Source organism: Cyprinus carpio, chromosome A12 (genome assembly GCF_018340385.1).
Source record: "Cyprinus carpio isolate SPL01 chromosome A12, ASM1834038v1, whole genome shotgun sequence".
NCBI lineage: Eukaryota > Metazoa > Chordata > Actinopteri > Cypriniformes > Cyprinidae > Cyprinus > Cyprinus carpio.
This window is the reverse complement of record NC_056583.1, coordinates 20,555,768-20,576,540: the sequence shown is the minus strand read 5'-3', so window position 1 is coordinate 20,576,540 and position 20,773 is coordinate 20,555,768. Positions and strand designations below refer to the sequence as shown.

General features: G+C 35.0%; 1 protein-coding gene and 1 long non-coding RNA gene across 5 annotated transcripts in view; both read right to left on the bottom strand.

The window, feature by feature from the left end:
• The window catches only part of LOC122147051, a 71,298-nt gene extending 58,079 nt beyond the window's left edge, over window positions 1–13,219 (bottom strand). The window contains exon 1 of one of the 2 annotated variants that reach the window (XR_006161397.1): window positions 12,970–13,219. This is a non-coding gene — a long non-coding RNA (uncharacterized LOC122147051). The remainder of the gene's footprint in view (window positions 1–12,969) is intronic. The other variant, XR_006161396.1, reaches the window with a different exon arrangement.
• Window positions 13,220–14,315: 1,096 nt separating this feature from the next.
• Window positions 14,316–20,773, bottom strand: part of LOC109087158 (receptor-type tyrosine-protein phosphatase epsilon-like) — a 73,044-nt gene continuing 66,586 nt past the window's right edge. For all 3 annotated transcript variants that reach the window (XM_042768040.1, XM_042768039.1, XM_042768041.1), the window contains 9 exons: window positions 19,127–19,262; window positions 18,836–18,985; window positions 18,661–18,754; window positions 18,315–18,391; window positions 17,180–17,314; window positions 16,971–17,096; window positions 16,699–16,850; window positions 15,684–15,819; window positions 14,316–15,239 (listed from right to left, as the gene is read on the bottom strand). In XM_042768040.1, coding sequence (XP_042623974.1) covers window positions 15,165–15,239; window positions 15,684–15,819; window positions 16,699–16,850; window positions 16,971–17,096; window positions 17,180–17,314; window positions 18,315–18,391; window positions 18,661–18,754; window positions 18,836–18,985; window positions 19,127–19,262 — 1,081 coding nt within the window. In that variant the 3' untranslated portion in view covers window positions 14,316–15,164. The remainder of the gene's footprint in view (window positions 15,240–15,683; window positions 15,820–16,698; window positions 16,851–16,970; window positions 17,097–17,179; window positions 17,315–18,314; window positions 18,392–18,660; window positions 18,755–18,835; window positions 18,986–19,126; window positions 19,263–20,773) is intronic.

Below are 20,773 nucleotides of genomic sequence, written 5' to 3'. Positions count from 1 at the left end.
GTCTTGTCTCGATTAAACGGCACGTCCATCCCACACATAACCTTGTTTTATAACGTTCCATGTTATGTAGGACTGGAACACCATGGGAGCTTGGGGGGAAAAAAGAGATTAATGCTTCTTCTATGTTTATATACACACACACACACACACACACATACACACACACATACTGTATATATAGCATATATATATATATATATATATGCATATAGAGACACCTGAAACATGTCTGAATGTCACTGTTTGTAATGTTACTAAAATAAGTCACTTATGTTCACCATTGCTGGATTTAAAATGCTTTAAAAACAATAAGATTGTGAAAAACAGTTAAAATTTAAAATAACGATATTCTACTTGAATATATTTTAAAATGTCATTTATTCCTGTGATGCAAAGCTGAATTTTCAGCATTATATATTTATATATATATATATATATATATATATATATATATATATATTTTTTTTTTTTTTTTTTTTTTTTTTTATATATATTTACTGAATATATGCTGTGCTGTAAAATTAATTATGGAAGTTGTTTGCAAATTGCAGTGTGCATGTAGTCCTGAACTAACCACAGAAAGCAAAATGTGACAAAATATATAGCATATGCATGTAAAAATGCAAAGTTTAACTCATACATGCCAAGAGTGATACATTTAGTTTTTCTAAGTAACATAAGCTGTTATATATCTAAAAACATAGAAGTGACGGGATGTAAGCATGACATAGGCCTACTCAAAGATATACTGACAAACCCCATGTGATAAAACCGAAAGGAGAGCTGAGGAAAATAATAGGAAAAAGAGAAGTTTATGGTTTTTGTCAGTGTTTAAGTGAGTGTACTTGACCTTCTGCCTGTTTGGAAGATCTGCTACATGTTATTGACTCCCATTTTCCCCATCCAGCAGCACTCGAAACCCAGAGACCTGCTTTTACCCCGTTAGTGCCTCTTCCGATACTTTAGATTAGGTTTAGTTTAAGGTCGACATCTTTTGCTGCTCCTCCCAGAGCAAATCTAGACACTTTCTCACATTTCAGCGGGAGAAATACAGTACTTGCAGGTTTCAAAGCTGGTTTTTCTGAGCTTCAGATCTTAATGAGAGCAGAAAGGTTGACGAGAGCTCGCCCTACTAGCAGTCCTGTCACTCTGTCACAGTGTCAGAGCATTATCAGGAATTCATACAAACATATGGCATTTATGTATTAACACGTGCCAGATTTATTCTTGGCCACTTCCAGGGCAATAATCATTGTGAAGCTGTTCAACAAATCCTGTGTGTTGGCTTTCTGAAATGAGAGAGAGAGAGAGAGAGAGAGAGAGAGAGAGAGAGAGAGAGAGAGAGAGAGAGAGAGAGAGACTTCCTTTCAATTCACAGCTTAAGAGTGCCACCCTGTGGACGGCGCTGCTGACGTCGTATCAGTTTTTTTTTCTTCTATGAATCAGATGGCATGTTTGTTCTTTTTCTTTGTTATTTTGTTTCTGCTTATGCCTCAGCCCTTAATGAACACTTAAAATGATGAAAGATTACCAGATGGAATGAGTGTTATCAGAGTTTCATCAGCCATTAGCCTGTATGCAAAATAATCTTCAGATGCTGAAAAAAAAAAAATAATAATAATAATAATAATAATATAAAAAATAGAGAATAGAAAATAAGCTTAACAATGGTGCACTTGTTGTTAAATGTATTCATTATCAAAGTTATATTATTTTTACATTTGTAAGATTATTATTTCTAATTGTTTAAGCTACACTGCAAAAAATTTATATAATATTATTATTATTATTAATAATAATATTCTGTACTTTATAAATTATGATATTTTAATTATTTATTATTAATAATGGATTATTATTTTATTTTATTATTATTATTATTAGTATTATTATTATTATTATTATTATTATTATATAATAATCTGTACTTTATAAATTATGATATTTTAATTATTTATTATTATTATGTACTATATTATATAAAAGCATTGAAACTACCACAACCTTGAAACTAATTGAATGTACAGTATTATTATAATTATTATTATTATTATTATTATTATTATTATGTACCACATAAATTATTATATGGTATATCAAATAAAGGATTTTAATTATTTTATAATAATAAATGATGAAATTATGATTCTGAAAGTTGCTTTCTATTTATCTTTAATTTAAATAATAATAAAAAAATACACCAAAACAAGATATTCAGTGAAGCATGATGACTGAAATAATAGCTAATATCAGATGATATTGTTATATTTCATGAATTTGTTTGATTTGTTTATTTCATATTGGATAAATCAGTTATTGCTCATCTCAATGGCTGTTTAAAAATTTGTGATTTTGTGAAACACATTTTGTGTACACACTTACTGTAATTTTGTGAAACACATTTTGTGAGTAGTTGGGCAAAATTTTAAAAACTATTTAAATAATTTCCCCTCAGATTTTGTTTATATGTGTCATTGTTTTATGTGTGCAGTGCACCACATTTCCGATTCTTACATTCAGTTGTTTTCTCTCCAGATTCGTCCAGTGTTTTTCTCCTCGGCGTGGCCCTCGGGACGACCGGTTTGAGAAGACCAGCGTCTGAAGTCACATGCTGGATTGAGCAAAAGCTTATTTGGGTCAAATCTAAAGTGTCTGAACGAAACACACCGCACCTAAAGATCACCTGCCTGCCTTTCTCAAGTTAAAAAGTCCAAAATGAAAGCAACAGCAGACCTGTTTAAATGAGCCTTTCCCCCTCGTGGCCTCAAATCAAATAAAACACAACAGTTGGAGTCCAAACAAGTTAAAAGAACGTCCTTGTGGGTTTTATCCACTAAAGCAATAGTAACAAGAACCACCTTCTCAAAGGCTAAAATGTCCCAGCGGTCCAACACTCAATAAAGATTTGGCTACTTAAGAAGGTCGAAACAGCGAGCCATTTAAGGGCTTGACATGGACCCAGCTAGCATGCTGCTTTTACCATCACTCATACCGAGGTAATGCAATTCCTCGCCAGTGTTCTGCGCCTCTGATACATTTAGGCTAATGCTTGATGCAAATGACATGGGGACAGATATAAATATAAATATATCTTCATCACCTGTGTTCTCTCACTCAGTGTCCTGCATCCCTAGATGCCCTGTTATTCACTTTCAAACACACACACACACACACACACACACACACACACACACACACTGCTGTCTCTCTAGCAGCGTCTTCGTTTAGTAAGAGATCACGTCAGGGGAGTGGAAGCCTATTGATTGTTGAACAAAAGGTTGAGAGGAGATAGTAAAGACATAGACGGACATGAGCTGTGACCTCTTACCGCTTTCCTACTTAAGATTAAGTCACTATTTTTGCAATTCTGTTTGGACAAACTACACTGAAACGCAGATTTTGAAACTATTTTCACTCAGAAAGTTCTAGTAAATTTTACAAATAATTACAAAGAAATTGAATTAAACGTGAAAGGCGAGCATTTTCGTAGTACTTTCAATTTCTGCAAGTATGTAAAATGCACTCCTATAATATGTTTCATTTACAACCAGGGTTATTTTAGTATCATTCAGATTCTATTATAGATTGTATTAATATTTAGAATTGTTTTTTATTCATTTTTTATTTGAATTAATTAATTTATGTATTAGGTCTGTACAGTTTTTGCTCATTTTTATTTCAATTTTACTTAAAGTAAAGTCAAGACAAGCGTGAAAATCAGGCATGTCCCCTTGGCAAAGCTGGAAAACAAATCAAGTAACAAAAATTGTTCTGTGGTTTTAGTTTTAGTTATCTATGATAACCCTGTTTAGAACTTTGAAAAATATTTTTTGACAGTGTAGCACCACAAAAATCAACATGAAATCAAAACAGACCCTGTTTACCTTCTAAATACATGTTACATATTATTTTGTGAACAATTCATCAGTTCGGTTTGTTTTGTGATTTTTAGTCAACTTGCTAAGTCTCTTAAGTGAATTTCAGATGATGCTGCTAATGTAATATTTTCAGTATCCAATGAAATCAAGATACGTCGTATTTTATTTCTCTCTCATAAAAAATCTAGTTTAAATATGCCACATTTGAATTTCGTGTTTCATATTAACTTATTTCTCCATCAGATATTTTTGGACTTGGCCCAAAATTTTATTTAAACTCCCCTCAGTAGCACATGACTGCTTTCACACTTTATTGGACTATTAGTTAAGTAAAAGATATTTTATGCTAATAATGAATCATTACACACTAATTTTTAATTCATAGGGCTGAAGGGGTTAAAAAAAAGTCTGTGACTAGGACACGATGACTGTCAGCTCTGAGAATAATCACATATCAGTCTGGAGTTCAGAGCGACGGGGCCATTTCACATTCTGACTCTAATTAAAGATGAAATGAGGAGAAGAAATGTTCAACTTGCCCCTCAATCAACGTTTGACAGATACCGACCTCACCTCGCATTACCAAAGCCCACCTGAGCCGCTTCTGAAGACTGTCGAAATGATTCAGAGCAAGCTAGCGCAACAGACTGAAGCAGATTCGTCAGTTACAGCAGGTGGACTTCAGTCTCATGAGGGTCAAACACTGCTCTGGCCTCTCAACTCTGTGGATTCAAAGTTTCCCGAAGCTCAAGTAAAGACCTGAACTCTCACTCAGAGTGAGAAAAACCCTGTCCGTCCAATGAAAGCCATTTTCTGTTGTATGAGAGAAAGCAAACATCTAGTTCAGATTGACTGGTCAGTTTATTAGCATTTCTGAATTCGATTTAAAAACCGCTTTGAACAAAAACCACCAGAGAGTTGAGATAAAATCTTGACTCTTTTATTGGAACGGTTTCCACTTCAGTAGCTGTTTATCTCACATCTCTTTGCAAACATTCTGTCAAAACGTTTCAGATTGAGACTTATGCATCGGCTCTGTAAATAAATCAAGTGGCGGTGGCGTTATTTATTTCAGTGTGATGAATTTTTAGATGCTCAGAGGACATAATATGAATTGTATTTCAATATTATTAAAATGATAGAAGTCTGATTAAAAATCTGGGATATCCAATTATCCTAGTTTTAAGATGTCTCCAGCAGTTTTTCCCCTGTTGATTCTGAAGCTCACCATATTTCAGACAGGTAATGCTTCTAAAGTGTGGCTGACTATACGGACAGCTAATGCAAGTCACACTTAAAATGTCTGAATGCCATTCCACTTGATCAAAACAATTAGCACAGAAAGTCAACATGAACTCAAAGCTGACCCTATTTGCTTTCTAAATACATTTTCCAGGTCTAACTGTGAATTATTCAGTTCACACCGTTTTAAAATAAGGTTGATTTTTGTTATTTTTAATTAAAATATAGTAACTTGCTACATCTCTGAAACAAATTTCTTTTTCAGGGACATTGCTAATGCATCTTATATATAGAGAAACTTTCCTCAATTCAGTCAATTTCATATATATATATAAAATGAAGATAAAATGCAAAACAAGCAATGCAAGCAAAACATTTGACAAAAAGTAAGTTTGAAAAAAGTTGTTAGGAATTGATCAAATATTAGTTCATCCCTATGTGAATTTGAAGAGAACTATTTACATTACAGTTTAAAAGTCTCTTATGCTAACCAAGGCTGCCTTCATTTGATTAAAAATACAGTAAAACAGTACTATTATTTCAATTTAAATGAACCATTTTCTATTTGAATGTATTTTAAAATGTAATTTATTCCTGAGATTAAAAGCTGAATTTTCAGTTTAGTTATTATTGCTCCAGTCTTCAGTTTATATTTATGTTATAGTTATAATTTTATTATTTTGTTTTGATGATAAAGTTTCTTTTTTTTTTATTTTTTGTGTTGAGTTGAGTTGATTATGTAACTTCATATTTAATATTTCTATGGAAATCTTGATTCTCAGGATTCTCTGATTAGTTTTTTTTTATTATTATTTGATTTGTTAGATCAAAAATACAGTAAAAACAGTAATATTGTGAAATATTATTACAATTTAAAATAAATCTTTGAACTTTATTTGAATATGTTTTAAAATGTAATTTATTGCTGTGATCAAAGCTGAATTTTCAGCTGAATCATTAGTCCAGTCTTCAGTGTCACATGATGCTGATTTGCTGCTCAAGAAACATTTCTTGTCATTTTCAGTGTTGAAAAAGGGAACATAATACTTTTTCCCCCAGGATCATTTAATGAATATGAAGTTCAAAAGAACAGCATTTATTTCAAATCTTTTGTAACATTATAAAACTCTTAACTGTCACTTTTGAACAATTTAATGCATTCTTGCTGAATAAAAGTAATTTCTTCAAAACAAATAAATAAATAATTAATTAAATCTTACAGATTCCAAATTTTTGAACAGCAAAAGTGAAGAGAAAAGCATAATGTTCACACTTGGTCCAATATCTAATGCAATGGCATTCAGGCATTTTTAAGTCCAACTTAAGTGTCAATACTTTTTGGGAAACCTGAACCTTCCCATTCATTCCTTCATCCATTTCTAAAAGACTCGTATAAGATCCAAGCGCTTATATAACTAGAGCAGCGTCTCTACTCTCTCATGTTCTACTTATTCAAGTGCGTCCCAGCGACTAAATTTCCCTTTGTTTGAATTCTCCTCCAAAAGCGCAGAACAAAGAGACAATTATTTTGTTCTTGTAGTGCCAGCCTCAACTTTTCCAGCATTCTTTTTGAAGTCGCCCAGCAGACGTTTTTATTTTGTTTGTTTGGCGCTCTGACTGACAAGCTTTGTTTGCTGTTTGTCGACTCTGCATTTGAGGCTGTAGCGCCACGATTACAAGCTTACATCAAAGTTCCTCTCTTCCCCGGCATCCCTGCCCTGCCGGATCCCAGTGGAGCTGTCTGCGCTGACAGCCTCTACGCCTTACATGCGACAGGGCGCGCGCGTGTGCGCTAAAGAGCGAGAAGTGGGTGCTTCAGGCTGAGGACTCTACAGGTTTTGCTTCATGGCCTTAAGCACTGAGGTTGTTCTCTTTGTTGCCACTGCCATGCGAAAGGAGATAAAGTTGACGCGAGGCTTCCAGGACGACACGTTAATCTGGTCATCCCCCAATCCTGTCGTTCCCGCAGCCCTGCTTCAAGTCATGTCGCTAAATCCCCCATATCTCCCTCCCAGGCCTGCGGCTCTTGTGTTTCAACAATGGCCTCTTAGCAGGACTTGGACTGACGCCCGTCTCTCTCTCTCTCTCTCTCTGTCTTTGTCTCTCTCTCTCTCTCTCTGTCTCTTTTTTTCGTTTGTGATAGTTTTTGTTTTGTGATTGTGTGTGTGCGCTGCTTCTATATTCAGTTAGAGAAGTGCCGACTTGGTGGGCCCCTAATTTGCGTCTTGAATGTGTATTTTGATGGAACAAAGTGGGCCGAGAACACAAGACGCAGAGCTGCAACAGAGAGTGAGACGGGACCCTAAAACACAGAGAGCTAGCGCGCTGTTAAGATTTCTGAAAAATACATCCAATAGCGCAACAACAAGCTCAGATATCGAATTATTCATGCGACTAAAAACTTGCAAAGCACCTCTTCAATTCCGCTTCGCCCGATTGAGGCTCTGTGTTGTCAGCCGAGTGCTTTTTTCTCTCTTTCAGAGTTGTAAAAGAGAGGTAAGAGAAGACAAACGGGGCATCAGTGTGGCGTCTGTGATGCAGAGGGACAGTCGGGGGAATTCGGTGGTGTCACCTCCTCTGTCAGAAGAGCTCCTCAAATCTCATTTGAATGCTAATTATTTTGGTCAGTTCATAAACTATAGATCAACCCCAAAAGTCTCTGTGGATCTTCTATAGATTCTGTCGTGCCCGTCTGGAACCTGAAATATCGTCCCGGGAGGACGCAAATCACCTTGCTTTCTAACATGTCCCCAGTCTCTGCTTCTTTCATTATACAACATATAACCTTTCAGATATTCCTGCTTCTGCTGGCACTCCGGCCTTGTTGCCAGCCATCAGTAAGTGAAAAAAAAAAGCCACAAAGCTCTTTTTATCTCGCCTCAACTGCCGTTCACAGCTCTGTTTTTCTCTCTCATACTCTCTCCGCCACTTGCTATCTTTCTGTGCTTTTCCCCCATGGAGAGGGCCGATGTCTTAAGAACTCACAATTCTTCTCATTTTTATTGAGGTTTTTTTTACCTCCTTTTCCTCTAGAATGAAAACACTGCATGAAGCTGTACAAAAGCAGCTGTGTTGGAGACACACAAAGACTACACTGCGTGCAGACACGAAACGACACAACACCATTATACTCAACCAAACTGTCTACATATAGTGTCGCATTGTGTCACTTCACTCAACTGTGGTGTATGCATGAAATAAAGACTCAGAATTTGACTGTTTAAACATTTTATGTTTAAACATTAATATATTCAGACTCTTTATTTAACGTATGCTGCAAGCAATCAACAAGACATGACTTTCACCAAAAAAGACTGTACAATGTCAACTACTGTATCGTCTCCACCAAAACATGTCATGTTCTGTATTGCATATACTAACATAAGGTGTTAAAAAGCACTACTTTTTAATTCTATTAGGCCAGTAGTTTAGGTTGTTACTCACAGACCCTGCCACAAACATCATAAACAACTGGTTTTAGCTCCATATTTTATAAGTGGCAGAAAAACATCTATTTCTCTCATTCAGAAACACAATTTCACTGCAAACTGATACATTCCGTGTTGAACATACTGATTTGTTAATATTTTCAACCCATTTCAACTGATGCAACCAATATAATCACAAGTCATTCTCAACGTCTAATCTTCACTATCCAGCCAGACCTTGATGACATAGCAGAATTCACAAAAACATGTTTGAAAAATAACAGAAATGAAGTTCGCAAGGCTTTAAAGCACATACACTTAATCACTGGATGTCATCACAAAGTTCGATCAACTGGCCCAAACCTCTCTAAAACTGCACAGCACTATACTATTTCTGCTGTGTATACTAAGTATACTGCACTTGTATGCAAATTTTCTGTATGCATGCATTAGAATATCCAGACAGCTTACTAAAATTTTAAAACATGCCACATTTATACAAAACAAAGCAAATAATGCATGCAATGCATTCAACCTGACCTTCTATTTCCAGCATGATGAATAAACCAGAAGTAACGTCAACCTTCAGTTGTTATTTCTAATATGATTACTGGAGGTTATTATCTCTGAATTAAATGTTCAACATAAACATCATACCATGTAACACCAATGTAGATTGGAATGTACATACAAACTACTTCAAAGCAACATTATTGTTTAAAAATAATCTTTAACAAGCAGCATGGGAAATATACAGTGAATAATGCACATTTGTATGCAGTTTGGTAGTATTGCATTATGGAACACTGGCTAAATCAGGAAGAGCATACTACCATTGTGCAGCAAATGATAAGAGCGCACTCTAAATTAATTACTGTATCCCACAATGTAATGTGTGGGATGTGTAACTGTACATTTTTTAGTTATTAAATATATAAAAGTTACTCGATCATTGTTGACGTTCTCAACAAGTAGCTAAATGGCATTGACGCAATGTAGCATTTGTAATATGTGACCTTTAGGTTTTCTTTATAAGAGCCTGATAAAAATAAATAAATACTAATAATAAAAAAAGCGATTTTGCATCAGTTGTTTACCACCCTGTTTACAAAAGTATTCCAAATCAACTCATATTGTTCATCTCCTCAAAGGGATTTTTGGCTTGCCAGAAGAAACGTGTCAAGATGCCGTTCATTCAGGATAAAAGTGCAACCTTTCAGCGCGCGCTGCACCGGAGGCCGCGGAGAGCGAAATCGAGGGTCTGCAGCCCCCAGTCGGGGTCTGGAGAGACTTTCCAGCGGTCTCCCGACGGCGTTATCGCGCTCCGCTGCTGCTACAGGCAGCCGGCCCACAACAAAAAGTCATTCTGTAGTTATTGTCCGCCCTAATTGTTCTCAAGACTTGAGATAAGTACACTACGTGACGGAGAATTTCAGAGAGGACCCCCACCTCCCGCAGTCATTAGCGATGTGCGCGGGGGGAGCGCGTGGCGCGGCCACTCAAAAGCACTTGACTTTCTGCCATCTGAATTAGCGGCTTCCTTTCTTATTTGTTTTGATGGACAAATCGCGAGGCTTTCATCCTTGCATACTTAAAGATGACACCACAAACTGGCAGCCTGCGCTATTGTTCTAGTCAACGCTCGCTCGCATTCATGCGACTCAAAGGAAGGGCCGCTCCTAATTATTCAAATTCAGACTAGCCATTACACACGGCAGAGCGCGGGGAGAAAGTGCGCGGAAAAAAACCGAACAAGCTGGTTAATCAAAAGTTAATTGTACAATTTTCATGTAGATGAGCGCGGCATATACATGTCTCCCTGCTCTGCGATTATTGAAATAAATAAACGAGGCTTCTAGAAATGTGGTGGGACTCTGCGGCTGGTAAACAATCAGGCCGAGTTTAATTTGTGGTAAACAAAGTGATTATCCACCGGGGGTACGGAAGGAGAGGCTAAGGTTAAATGAAATTTGCAAATGTACAGATACGAGGCGTTTTGTGTTGGAGTCGAGCAATTATAGAAGCGGTTTAATGAAGCAAGGTCTGGCGTCGGGGGAGCCGTTCCGACTTCAGACGACCTACAACCAGCCACACTTCTGAGGAGCACATTAGATCCAGAACTTCACAGAGAGAGCCAGAAAAGACACAAACGCACACATGCATGAAAGCTAGGGATGTGCGGATGTTAAAAACCGATTAGTCGGTGGGGCGTCTGAACAATGAATCTGTAAAATTATGCATGCTTAAGGGCATTGTACCTGATACTGATAAAGTGTGCAAACATAAAGTGTGTCATTTTTATGTCAATAATGCCACAAATCCTAACAATAAGTTACATGCTGAAACACAACACTGTCGACTAGTTACCAAACTTCTACAACAAGTTGTTTCTCTAAAATAGAGATGCCTAAACAAGGTGTTGAAACAACACTGTCGACTAGTTACCAAACCTATACAACAAATATATATATATATATATATATATATATATATATATATATAAAACTTAATACATTTTAACATACTAGTTACATATAATGGAACATTACTTTAGGCCCACAGCCCTCAGTCGAGTTTGATTTTTGGCCCATCAAATTGAAAAGTCTGCTCTAACATGACTTGCTTTTAAAGCACTACAATAAACAATAAATGTACCTTTATGTATTTGGCAAATGCTTTTATCCATTGCATTCTAGGTACAAATTTGATCAGTTCTTGCTTTCTGTGGGAAACAAACCCATGGCCTTTGCATTGCTCATATACTGTACCATTCGAACTACAGGAAGGATAAACACAACAGAACTAGATAAAGTCACTTATTGTTCATCTCTAAAGCATGCATGCAACTGCTCTCATGTTGAATATGGCATATTGTGCTTTTCTACATACTGTCATGCTCCAAAAAGAACAAAAAGTATCATAAAATCCATTGATTCTTGCACTATATTTCCAAAAAAAAAGCTTCAGAGAGGATGTAGAATATAGGGCACAAATCATATGACCTACTTTAATTCCGTTTTTGTTTGTATGGTCCTTTTCTGGAGCTCAACAACCCTACTTATTCACACTGGAATATAATAGTAAAATGTGTTCAACGGAAGAACATTAAAAGGGATTGGAACGACATGAAGAAGATTAAAAATGGTGACAGAACTTCACCATGAGCTGCAGATTTTGGTCTAAAAATCATATTGCAGTTGATTTTGTGATATGATGAAAGAGCACAAATGACAGCATCCAAAAGCCAGGATCAGATTGAGATGATATTATAGTTACAGTTATTTTAGAGATAGATAATACAACAATTTATAAATATTTTGAATTAGGTTTTATTTGTATATTTTCCATTTTAATTTTAAAGTTTTAGTAATTGGTTGTGTATTCTTGTCTTTTTTTAACTACTGTTTTCTACACGTTTTTTTGTAGTACCGTACATCAAGTTAAATAAAAAGAAAATAAGAAATAAGTTTGCGTTTTTAAATATATGTTGTTTCAGATTTTTTTTTTTTTAATTTTTTGTTGTTGTTGTTTTTTGTTTGTTTGTTTTAGTTAACTCTAATAACCCTAGTTTTTAACATCTGTAATTTGTATCTCATAAATAATTTCAGAGTGATTAATCACATCTGTTCACCGACATTTTCTTATAACAAAGTCTTGCATAGCAGGCAAAAATACAAATTGCATGTATTGATTTAAAATTGTGTTTGTTGACTGTTTTGTCTCCAATGGGAATAAAGGGTTTTGCACGAGCCAACTCAATATCTTAACATTTTTGAGTGTACAAATTATAACAAGCTGGTCAGGAAACACTACTGCATGCATTTAGACACAATATATATGCATAATCACACACATGAACGATGAATCCTTCGCTCAAATTCATTTTGTTCATTCCAGGCATAAACTCCAGACTACCTGGCTCTGTTAGCAAATTAAATCGGCTCTCATCTTAAGAGAAGGCTTCATTTGTTTTTAACTGCATTTGAACACAGTGACTCTGTAGCGCGGTCCCATACGTGAGGCGTGCTGGCAGAGATCGGCCCCTAATGCCCAGCTCTATTAGGGCACAGTCTCTCTGCTGGGCTTTGGGAGAAAAGAATCCACATTTACATTCTAACCTGTAGTTTCCTATTCTTTTGTATGAAATTAGAATTTATTAAAGCACTTTGGACAAAGGCATGCTGAGAAAAGTAAGAGCCAAAGTTGGTATTAGCCGGATTACCCTGGAGGGACCGAAGGGCTTAGGAGTGATTTAGTCTTAGGTTTTCACTGCATAACAGTCGCTAAACTCTATGCTTATGATGATACCTTGCACAAGCAGTGGACAACCAGACAGAAAAGAGCAGGAGAATAAACTAAACTGACATCTACGCTTTTACCCAACAACCTCACAACAAACACAAAACACAACTTGAACTTACCAGAAATCCTTCAAGATGTTAGTGTCATTACGCTGTGTTACATGTGAAGATGCTGAACAAGGTTTATGTACAATAAAACTCTGCTAAACTATTCCAGTGCAACATTATTTATTTACCAGAGAGAAGCCTTTTTTTTTTTTTTTTTTAAGGGAAAAGTAGGCCTCAACCGCCTGCCGATTAGTAAACACAACAGTGACATCTACTGACTGAAGTACAGAAATGCAGGCTCTTTATCTGGGCTCAAATATATTTTGTCAAATATCTTGGCCATAACTGTATTTACATCTATATATTTATGTGTAATATTATATTATTCATAATACACATTTAAAAACAAGCTTGGCCAAAAGGCTGTACATATAAGTATTTTAATTTATATTTTTAATTTAATTATAATTTATCATTCAAATTAAAATAAAAAAATACTTAAAAGATAAGTAATACAAAGCATGATATGCACATGCTTGATAAAAGCATCATATACATTAGACTCTGAAAATAGATTTGCTTTTATCAAGCATGTGCTTATATACAGTACATTAGACCCGGTTTTCATGTCAAAAGAAAATAAAACACTAACAAACATCTCCACTAGATGGCAGTAGCTGTTGGTTTAATAATGAAAAGTTAGTTTCTTACACATATTTTCAATATATTTTTATTTATTTAAAGATGCGATTTGACAGTTTTTATTATTTTAAATAATCCTTTTATTATTTAGTTTTTCATTATTTATTATTTAGGGCTATCAAATGATTAATCATGATTAATCACATCCAAAATAAAAGTTTTGTTTACATAATATATGTATGTGTACAGGGTATATTTATTATGTATATATAAATACAAACACATAAATTATATATTTAGAAAATATTTACATGTATATACATTTATATATTTATATTCTTATATTTTATATTATATATAAATATATTTAATATATAAACATAACATATTCTTCTTAAATACATACATGCATGTGTGTGTATTTATATATACATAATAAATATAAACAGTATACACACATATATTATGTAAACAAAACTTTTATTTTGGATGTGATTAATCGTGATTAATCATTTGACAGCCCTATTATTATTATATTATTGTTAGTTAAAGGCATAATTAAAAACATAGTGGCCCTACATTTTGTCATTTTAAGTATACACTTGTTTCAAAATAGTATTATTGACTTACTTTCAACCTTTCAGGTCTTCAAATTCAGTCTTTTTTTATTTATTCATTTGCAATTGTAAATTTTAGTTTTACTTTCTTATGCCTTTTGTAAACCCGATATATTGATCCAAAACGCCCAACTAAAAATAAGACGCAGGACAACAGTGTGATTTCATAATGCATTTGTTCATTTATTTGTAAATCCTTGGCCTTCTGCAAGGCAACAATCAGTGGTGTGTGTGCTTTAAAACCTGTGCAGTTTTTCTCAGCATCATTCTCAGGGAAACAGAGGCAGGACGTTTAAGGTCAAAGGTCATCAGTCTCATACAATTGTTGTTTCTGTGCAAGATCACATCTAATAGAAATTCATGCCGATGTTACACCATGTGAATGTGTTTATGCCTTTCTTACGAACAATACTTTAGCCATATCCTGTCAAACCTAAATCATTTCTTTATGTATATTTGCTGCTTTGGAAAAAAAAAAAGTTCACATTTGCAATGGCTGATGAGCACAATGTTAAAGACAGGTACAAAACAACTTTTTGACATGATATATTTCATAAATTGTAAGACAGTAACTCTGAATAAATAAAATGGCATGAAACATTCACATACATGTTTTATCTGGCAGGACGTCCTGTCTGCGACAGTGCATAAATACAAACCACCTACAGCTTTACAAATTCTACACGCGTCGCTTAATAAAAAATAAAAATAATTAGTTGAACAAATAAACAGACAAAACACTATTTTACAATAACAACAGAAGTCCAACTGGAATGATCCTTCATGAGAAAGATAACCCATTTAAATATGTTATAAAGGAGACAAAACAATTTACACTTTTTAAAACTTTAGTAGCCTTAGTATATTACAGAGAGATGTGGTCTTTTAGTAACATTGAGGAGAAGTGCATAGCAAAATAGAGCGCGATTATCTTCCAGTCGCGGTGTAAAATCCTGACCGACTGATGTGTAAAAAAGCATCAAACTCAAACATTTAAGGCAGATTAGATCATTTGAAATTGGCATAGTCTGAGAAAATGTCGACAAAGTCCTGTACCACTTTGTAGCAGAAATCATACTGTTCCTGCAGACACAAAGAAAGAAGAATGAATAATGCATGAATAAAATCATTTGATAAAAATTCATGCATTGCGTAAGGCTCAGGTACTGAGAAATATTTAGAATGATTTATTACCCCTTTCAGAAATTTAGCATTGGAACCATAGTTGTCAAATATGACAACATTATAAAATAATGGTACATTAATACATGAAATAAATATTTTATATTTATAATGTGATACTGATGATAAGTTTAATATGAATTTAATTCATTACAAATTAAGTAATGTATTAATTATTTGCATTATATCATCAAATGAATTAAATGACAGTGGTGCAATAACAATAGCAAGTTGCCAGTTTTACTGTAGCATTCATGTAGCAAACATGATCAGTTTTTGACGATCTTGATGTTTTATGTATGTAAATATGTAATGGATATGAAGTGTATGAAGGTTTGCACTGACCACTGTCTGCACCATGTGTGGCCGCTGCATTCGTAAACTCTTCACAGTCTGAAACACATCCAGCAAACCCTCGGCTTTCACTCGCTCCAGAATATTACTGAGAGCGATAAACGTACCGGTCCGACCCGCTCCGGCACTGCAGAGCACACACAAACAGACAAAATACATGACATACAGTACTTAGTCAAGTCAGTAAATTATTAGCTGAACACAAGCATATCAGTTTTATTAAAATGCAGACAAAAGGGTTCAGCTAAACGTTAACTAAGATTCTGGGGTTATTTTATTTAACTAAAACTACAATTAAAACCATTAAAAAATATATTTCTGTTACTTGAAATAAAATAACAGTTAATTGAAATAAAGTAATGTATAAGAAATGTTTTATTTCAGCTAGTTGCTAAGGCATTCTCTACTTCTAAAAATGACAAAAACCATTACAAAACGACTAAAACCTTAGCTAATTCAAATGATTAATAAAAACTATATTAATAGTATCTCAAAATACCCTAAAAGTTATAGGGATGAAATTTGTAGCATTGATTTTTTCAGTGCTAAAAGTTATTAATAAAGTAGTATCATCAGTTTCATTCTGAATTTTTTTTTTTAAAGTGGTAAGGTTTGGATTAATCTTCATCAAATATAATTAATTAAACTAATTAGTCTAGTGGTAGGTGTTTTTGTTTTTTTTAAACTGGGGTTTGCAACAAAACTTCAAAAGAGTTTGTGAGTTGATGCAAAGCTTATAATTAATTATATATATTTTAAAAAATGCAAGAAAAAATGTTTAAAAAACAAAAACTAAAAAATTTACAAACATAAAAATATATACATTTTATTTGTTTACGTGCATTTCATGTGACCAGTGAAACATGAACATATGAACATATTGTTAAATTACTGAAATATTGACTCAGTAAATATTTTAGGTCAAAGGGCTTTGGCTGACAAAAATGGTTTGCGAATCTCTGGTCTACAGTGCGACTTCATTCAGACAGCTAGTTAAATGCATTACCTGCAGTGCACGACGATGGGGTGGTTGCCCGACTGCTGCTGTTGTTTCTGCACCGCTGCGATGATGTCGATCATCCCTTTACCTTCGGTTGGGATCCCGATCTCTGGCCAGCCGTGGAAATGAAACTGCCGAACCAAACGTGTCTGCTTCTCCTGTTAAGAACACACACACACAATTCATCCAAGCAGCCTTTACATATTAACTCCCAAAGTACACCAAGGCAAACTGAAGGCAAGTAATACAATGCAAACAAGCTCATAATGTGCACTCACCGGGCCGTAAGTGAGCAGCAGATCTCTGAGACTGAACGCGTCACACAGCATGTCTCCTTTAATTTCCACCGTGAAGTCTCCGTAAGTCACCGAGTCCTCAGTAGGCCAGTACTGCAAACACTTGTCCTGCAACACACACACACACTCTCTCTAAATGACAAAGCTGACAGGAAGTCGTGTGAGAGTGGATTTGTAACGTGTATGAGTACCTGATCTCTCTCCTGCAGTTCTGTCAGCATCACGATCGAGTGACACTTCCATTCCCAAACCATCCTCCAGAAATCATCCACCGTGTGCGCCAGAGGACCCTGTGTGGCGATGAAATAGTCCTTCTGCCGGTATCCCTGCAAAACATAAACACATCAAGATAATATGATCACTACAGACCAGGATACCAATACAAACCTGCTCTGGACTGCAAATAAAACAGTAGCTTGACAGTTTGTTAGGAACTGCAACATAATACATGGTTTAAATCAAAGTATAAGGATAATAGCCTGACACTTACTTTCATAAGAGACAGGATTTCTTTAATTTATTAATTTATTTTATTGAGCAAGGATGCATTCAATTGATCAAGAGTGACAGTAAAGGCATTTATAATGTTAGAATATCTATTTCAAATAAATGCTGTTCTTTTGAACTTCATATTCATCAAATAATCCTGGGAAAAAAAGTATCATGTTTTCCTTTTTTTAACGATGAAAATGACAAGAAATGTTTCTTGAGCAGCAAATCAGCATCCTGTGACACTGAAGACTGGTGCTGATGCTGAGAATTCAGCTTTGATCACAAGAATAAATTACATTTTAAAACATATACAAATAAAGTTCAAAGATTTATTTTAAATTGTAATAATATTCCACAATATTACTGTTTTTACTGTATTTTTGATCTAATAAATGCAGCCTTGATGATTTTTATATTATTATTACGTATTTAATTCTTACCGAGACCAAACTCTTGAAAGGTATTTTAAACTATTACATTATTCATGACATGTTCTTCCAACAACTTTAACCTGAGTGGAAGTTTTACCATCATTCTTTCTTTCTTTCTTTCTTTCTTTCTGGTTTGACTGTCACTAATATGATATGCATGAAAAACAGCTAAATATTCAAACTTTTTCAAAAGGACAAAAACAAGAAAAACACAAAAAATAAGCAAAATTTATGGCTGGTAAATTGGCAAAACGTTTTTTTTTTTTTTTTTTTGGTCCTGGTTAATCCAAACACAAGCCCTAAAAGAAAACATTCTTAAAATAAAAAAGAACAAGAAAGAAAGAAACTGATGTTAATAATGTTTCATCACACACTGCTGCCGAAAAGAGTCTTTAAAACTTACATCAATGAAAGATGCGTTGATATAATCGGTGAACTCCTGACCTCTCTTCATCGAAAGGATGACTCGGTTAAAATCATCTGAACAAATGAATGAGAAAAGATTTAAAATTGACCTCTAGCATAAACCTCTGGTGTTTTGAACTGCATGTCTCACGATTCCAACTGAAGTCACAAGCAGAACAGGAAAAGGAAGAGAGATTTCTGATTAACTTCCTTGTAAACAAAGCCGAGCCGCACAACAACATTTTAGATGGAAAAAAAGCCACTTTTATGTTTGTTTTTAGATTAGGGTGCATAATTGACTCAGGGTTTTTGATCTTCATGCATGCAGATGATCTTAAACTCACATGGAATAATCTGAAGGACTCTGTTTTTCTTCATGTTGGCAGGCAGGTTGCCCGCCCTCATGTTTTCCTTCATAATACGCATGTTTGTCAGTTTCTGCAAAGCCAACATTAAAAATGCATTAAAAATCTGTTGAATCCAGATCAGTAAACAATTGCACACCACTAATATCCTCACCTTGAACTCTTCCTCCAGGCCCACACGGTCCAGCGGCGCACTGGTGTTGTGAAGTTTATCCAGGTGACCCTCCAGAGAAGAAACGTCCAGCTCTGTGTCTCCGTACAGGAAGTACTCCAGCAGAGCCTGATAGACGAAGGAGTACTGCAACTACAACACAAATCAGATTTTCAGTCATCTTTAAGCTTGCATGACTTCTAGGTAACTACTTCTGTCACCTGTTCTTTAATGACAATAAGTTAAATAAGTAGATGAAAAATGATGCAAAAGCCAGTGACATGCTCTACTCACATCCGTCTGAATGAGCTGCGATCTCTGCTCACGTATTCGTGACACGAAACCGAAGACGTCCACCTTCTTTTCTGCGTACATCATGTCAATCATGGCATCGATGACGATGAACGTTCCTGTCCTGCCCACGCCAGCACTGACAGACACACAGCACAGACGCAATTATTCACAATATTAACAATATGACAATATAAATCGATCAAACTTTATTTCATTCTTTCTTTCTTTTCTGGCTATCATACGCATGACAATGAAATGACAAGCCATGCTTCCTGATTACTGAACCAAGGTGGAGCAAATAAAGAGAGAAAAGGAGAGGGCCTAAAACTGAGCCCTGCGGTACCCCTCAAGACAGAGGAGCCGAAGAGGACACAGAATCAACACAGCTAACACAGAAAGTCCGGCCTTTTAAATAGGACCTGAACCCACTGCTCCAGATGAGAAATTAAGATTTCATGGTCCACAGTGTCAAATGCAACAGTTAAATCAAGAAGCACCAGAATAACATAATCACCAGCATCAGTGGCTTAAAGGATATCATTAAAAACTTTTAGAAGTGCAGATTCTGTGCTGTGTAGAGTTTTAAAACCAGACTGGAAAACTTCAAGAATATTGTGATCTTTCATATAGGCCATTAATTGAGTACAAACTATCTTTTCGGGGATTTTTGAAAGAAAAGGTAGCTTGGAAATAGGTCTTAAATTTGAAAGATCTGATTTTTTAATCAGAGGTTGGACTACTGCGTGTTTAAGATTTTCTGGGACCACACCTGATGACAGACTGCTGTTAATAACTGCAAGAGCACATGGCCCTACAGTGGGAAAAACCTCCTTGACAAGTCATCATATGGAGAACCTGAGGGCTTCAGATGACCAACAGTCTCATGTAATCAGAAACAGATTTCATCAAGTTTTTACTTCAAATAAATTCACAATAATTTGCAAGTGAGGAATATATCGACACACAAACAATAGCAAACACTCACACTTATTTTTGTCAGACAAACATATTCCTTTTGAACACTAGAGGGCATGAGTGATCAAGCAAATGAATGAACAACCCCTCAATAGGGCTTTTGACAGGAACAGAAGTGTTTTTGAGTGGAGGACACGTGATTAGGGCTGTTGTGTTGTGTCACAAAAGAGCCAGTGACCTACATCAATTCACTTCATATATTTGGGCAATCAGCAGCGAAAAAAGACCTTCATTCACCTAATTCAAATGACATGCTAATCGATCTGAATAATGTATATCATTGTCTGATAAAATAAATTATGCATGCGTGACAGACTGACGCAAAAGAGTCTTCGAGGTCTCAAAAATAATTACTGTGGATGGAAGTTATGTAAATTTTTTCCTTTTTACTAAAGTTTACATTCAAATCTGCAACGTACTGTTACTTTGTGAAAGTAAGAAGTTTGATCAGGAAGTTTGGGCTCTTGATAAAGCTTTAAAGTCAAATGTTAAAAAAAGATAAAGAAAAAAAAAACTTTCAAAACCATTCAAAAGACTCCAGTTATGGACTGAAGTTTAATACTTAATTTGATGAGTTTCTTTTAAATAAATAATTGAATATGAAATATTTAATTATAAATTATATTATACATTATTCTAGAATTTCTCAGTAATTTTACAATTCTATAATTA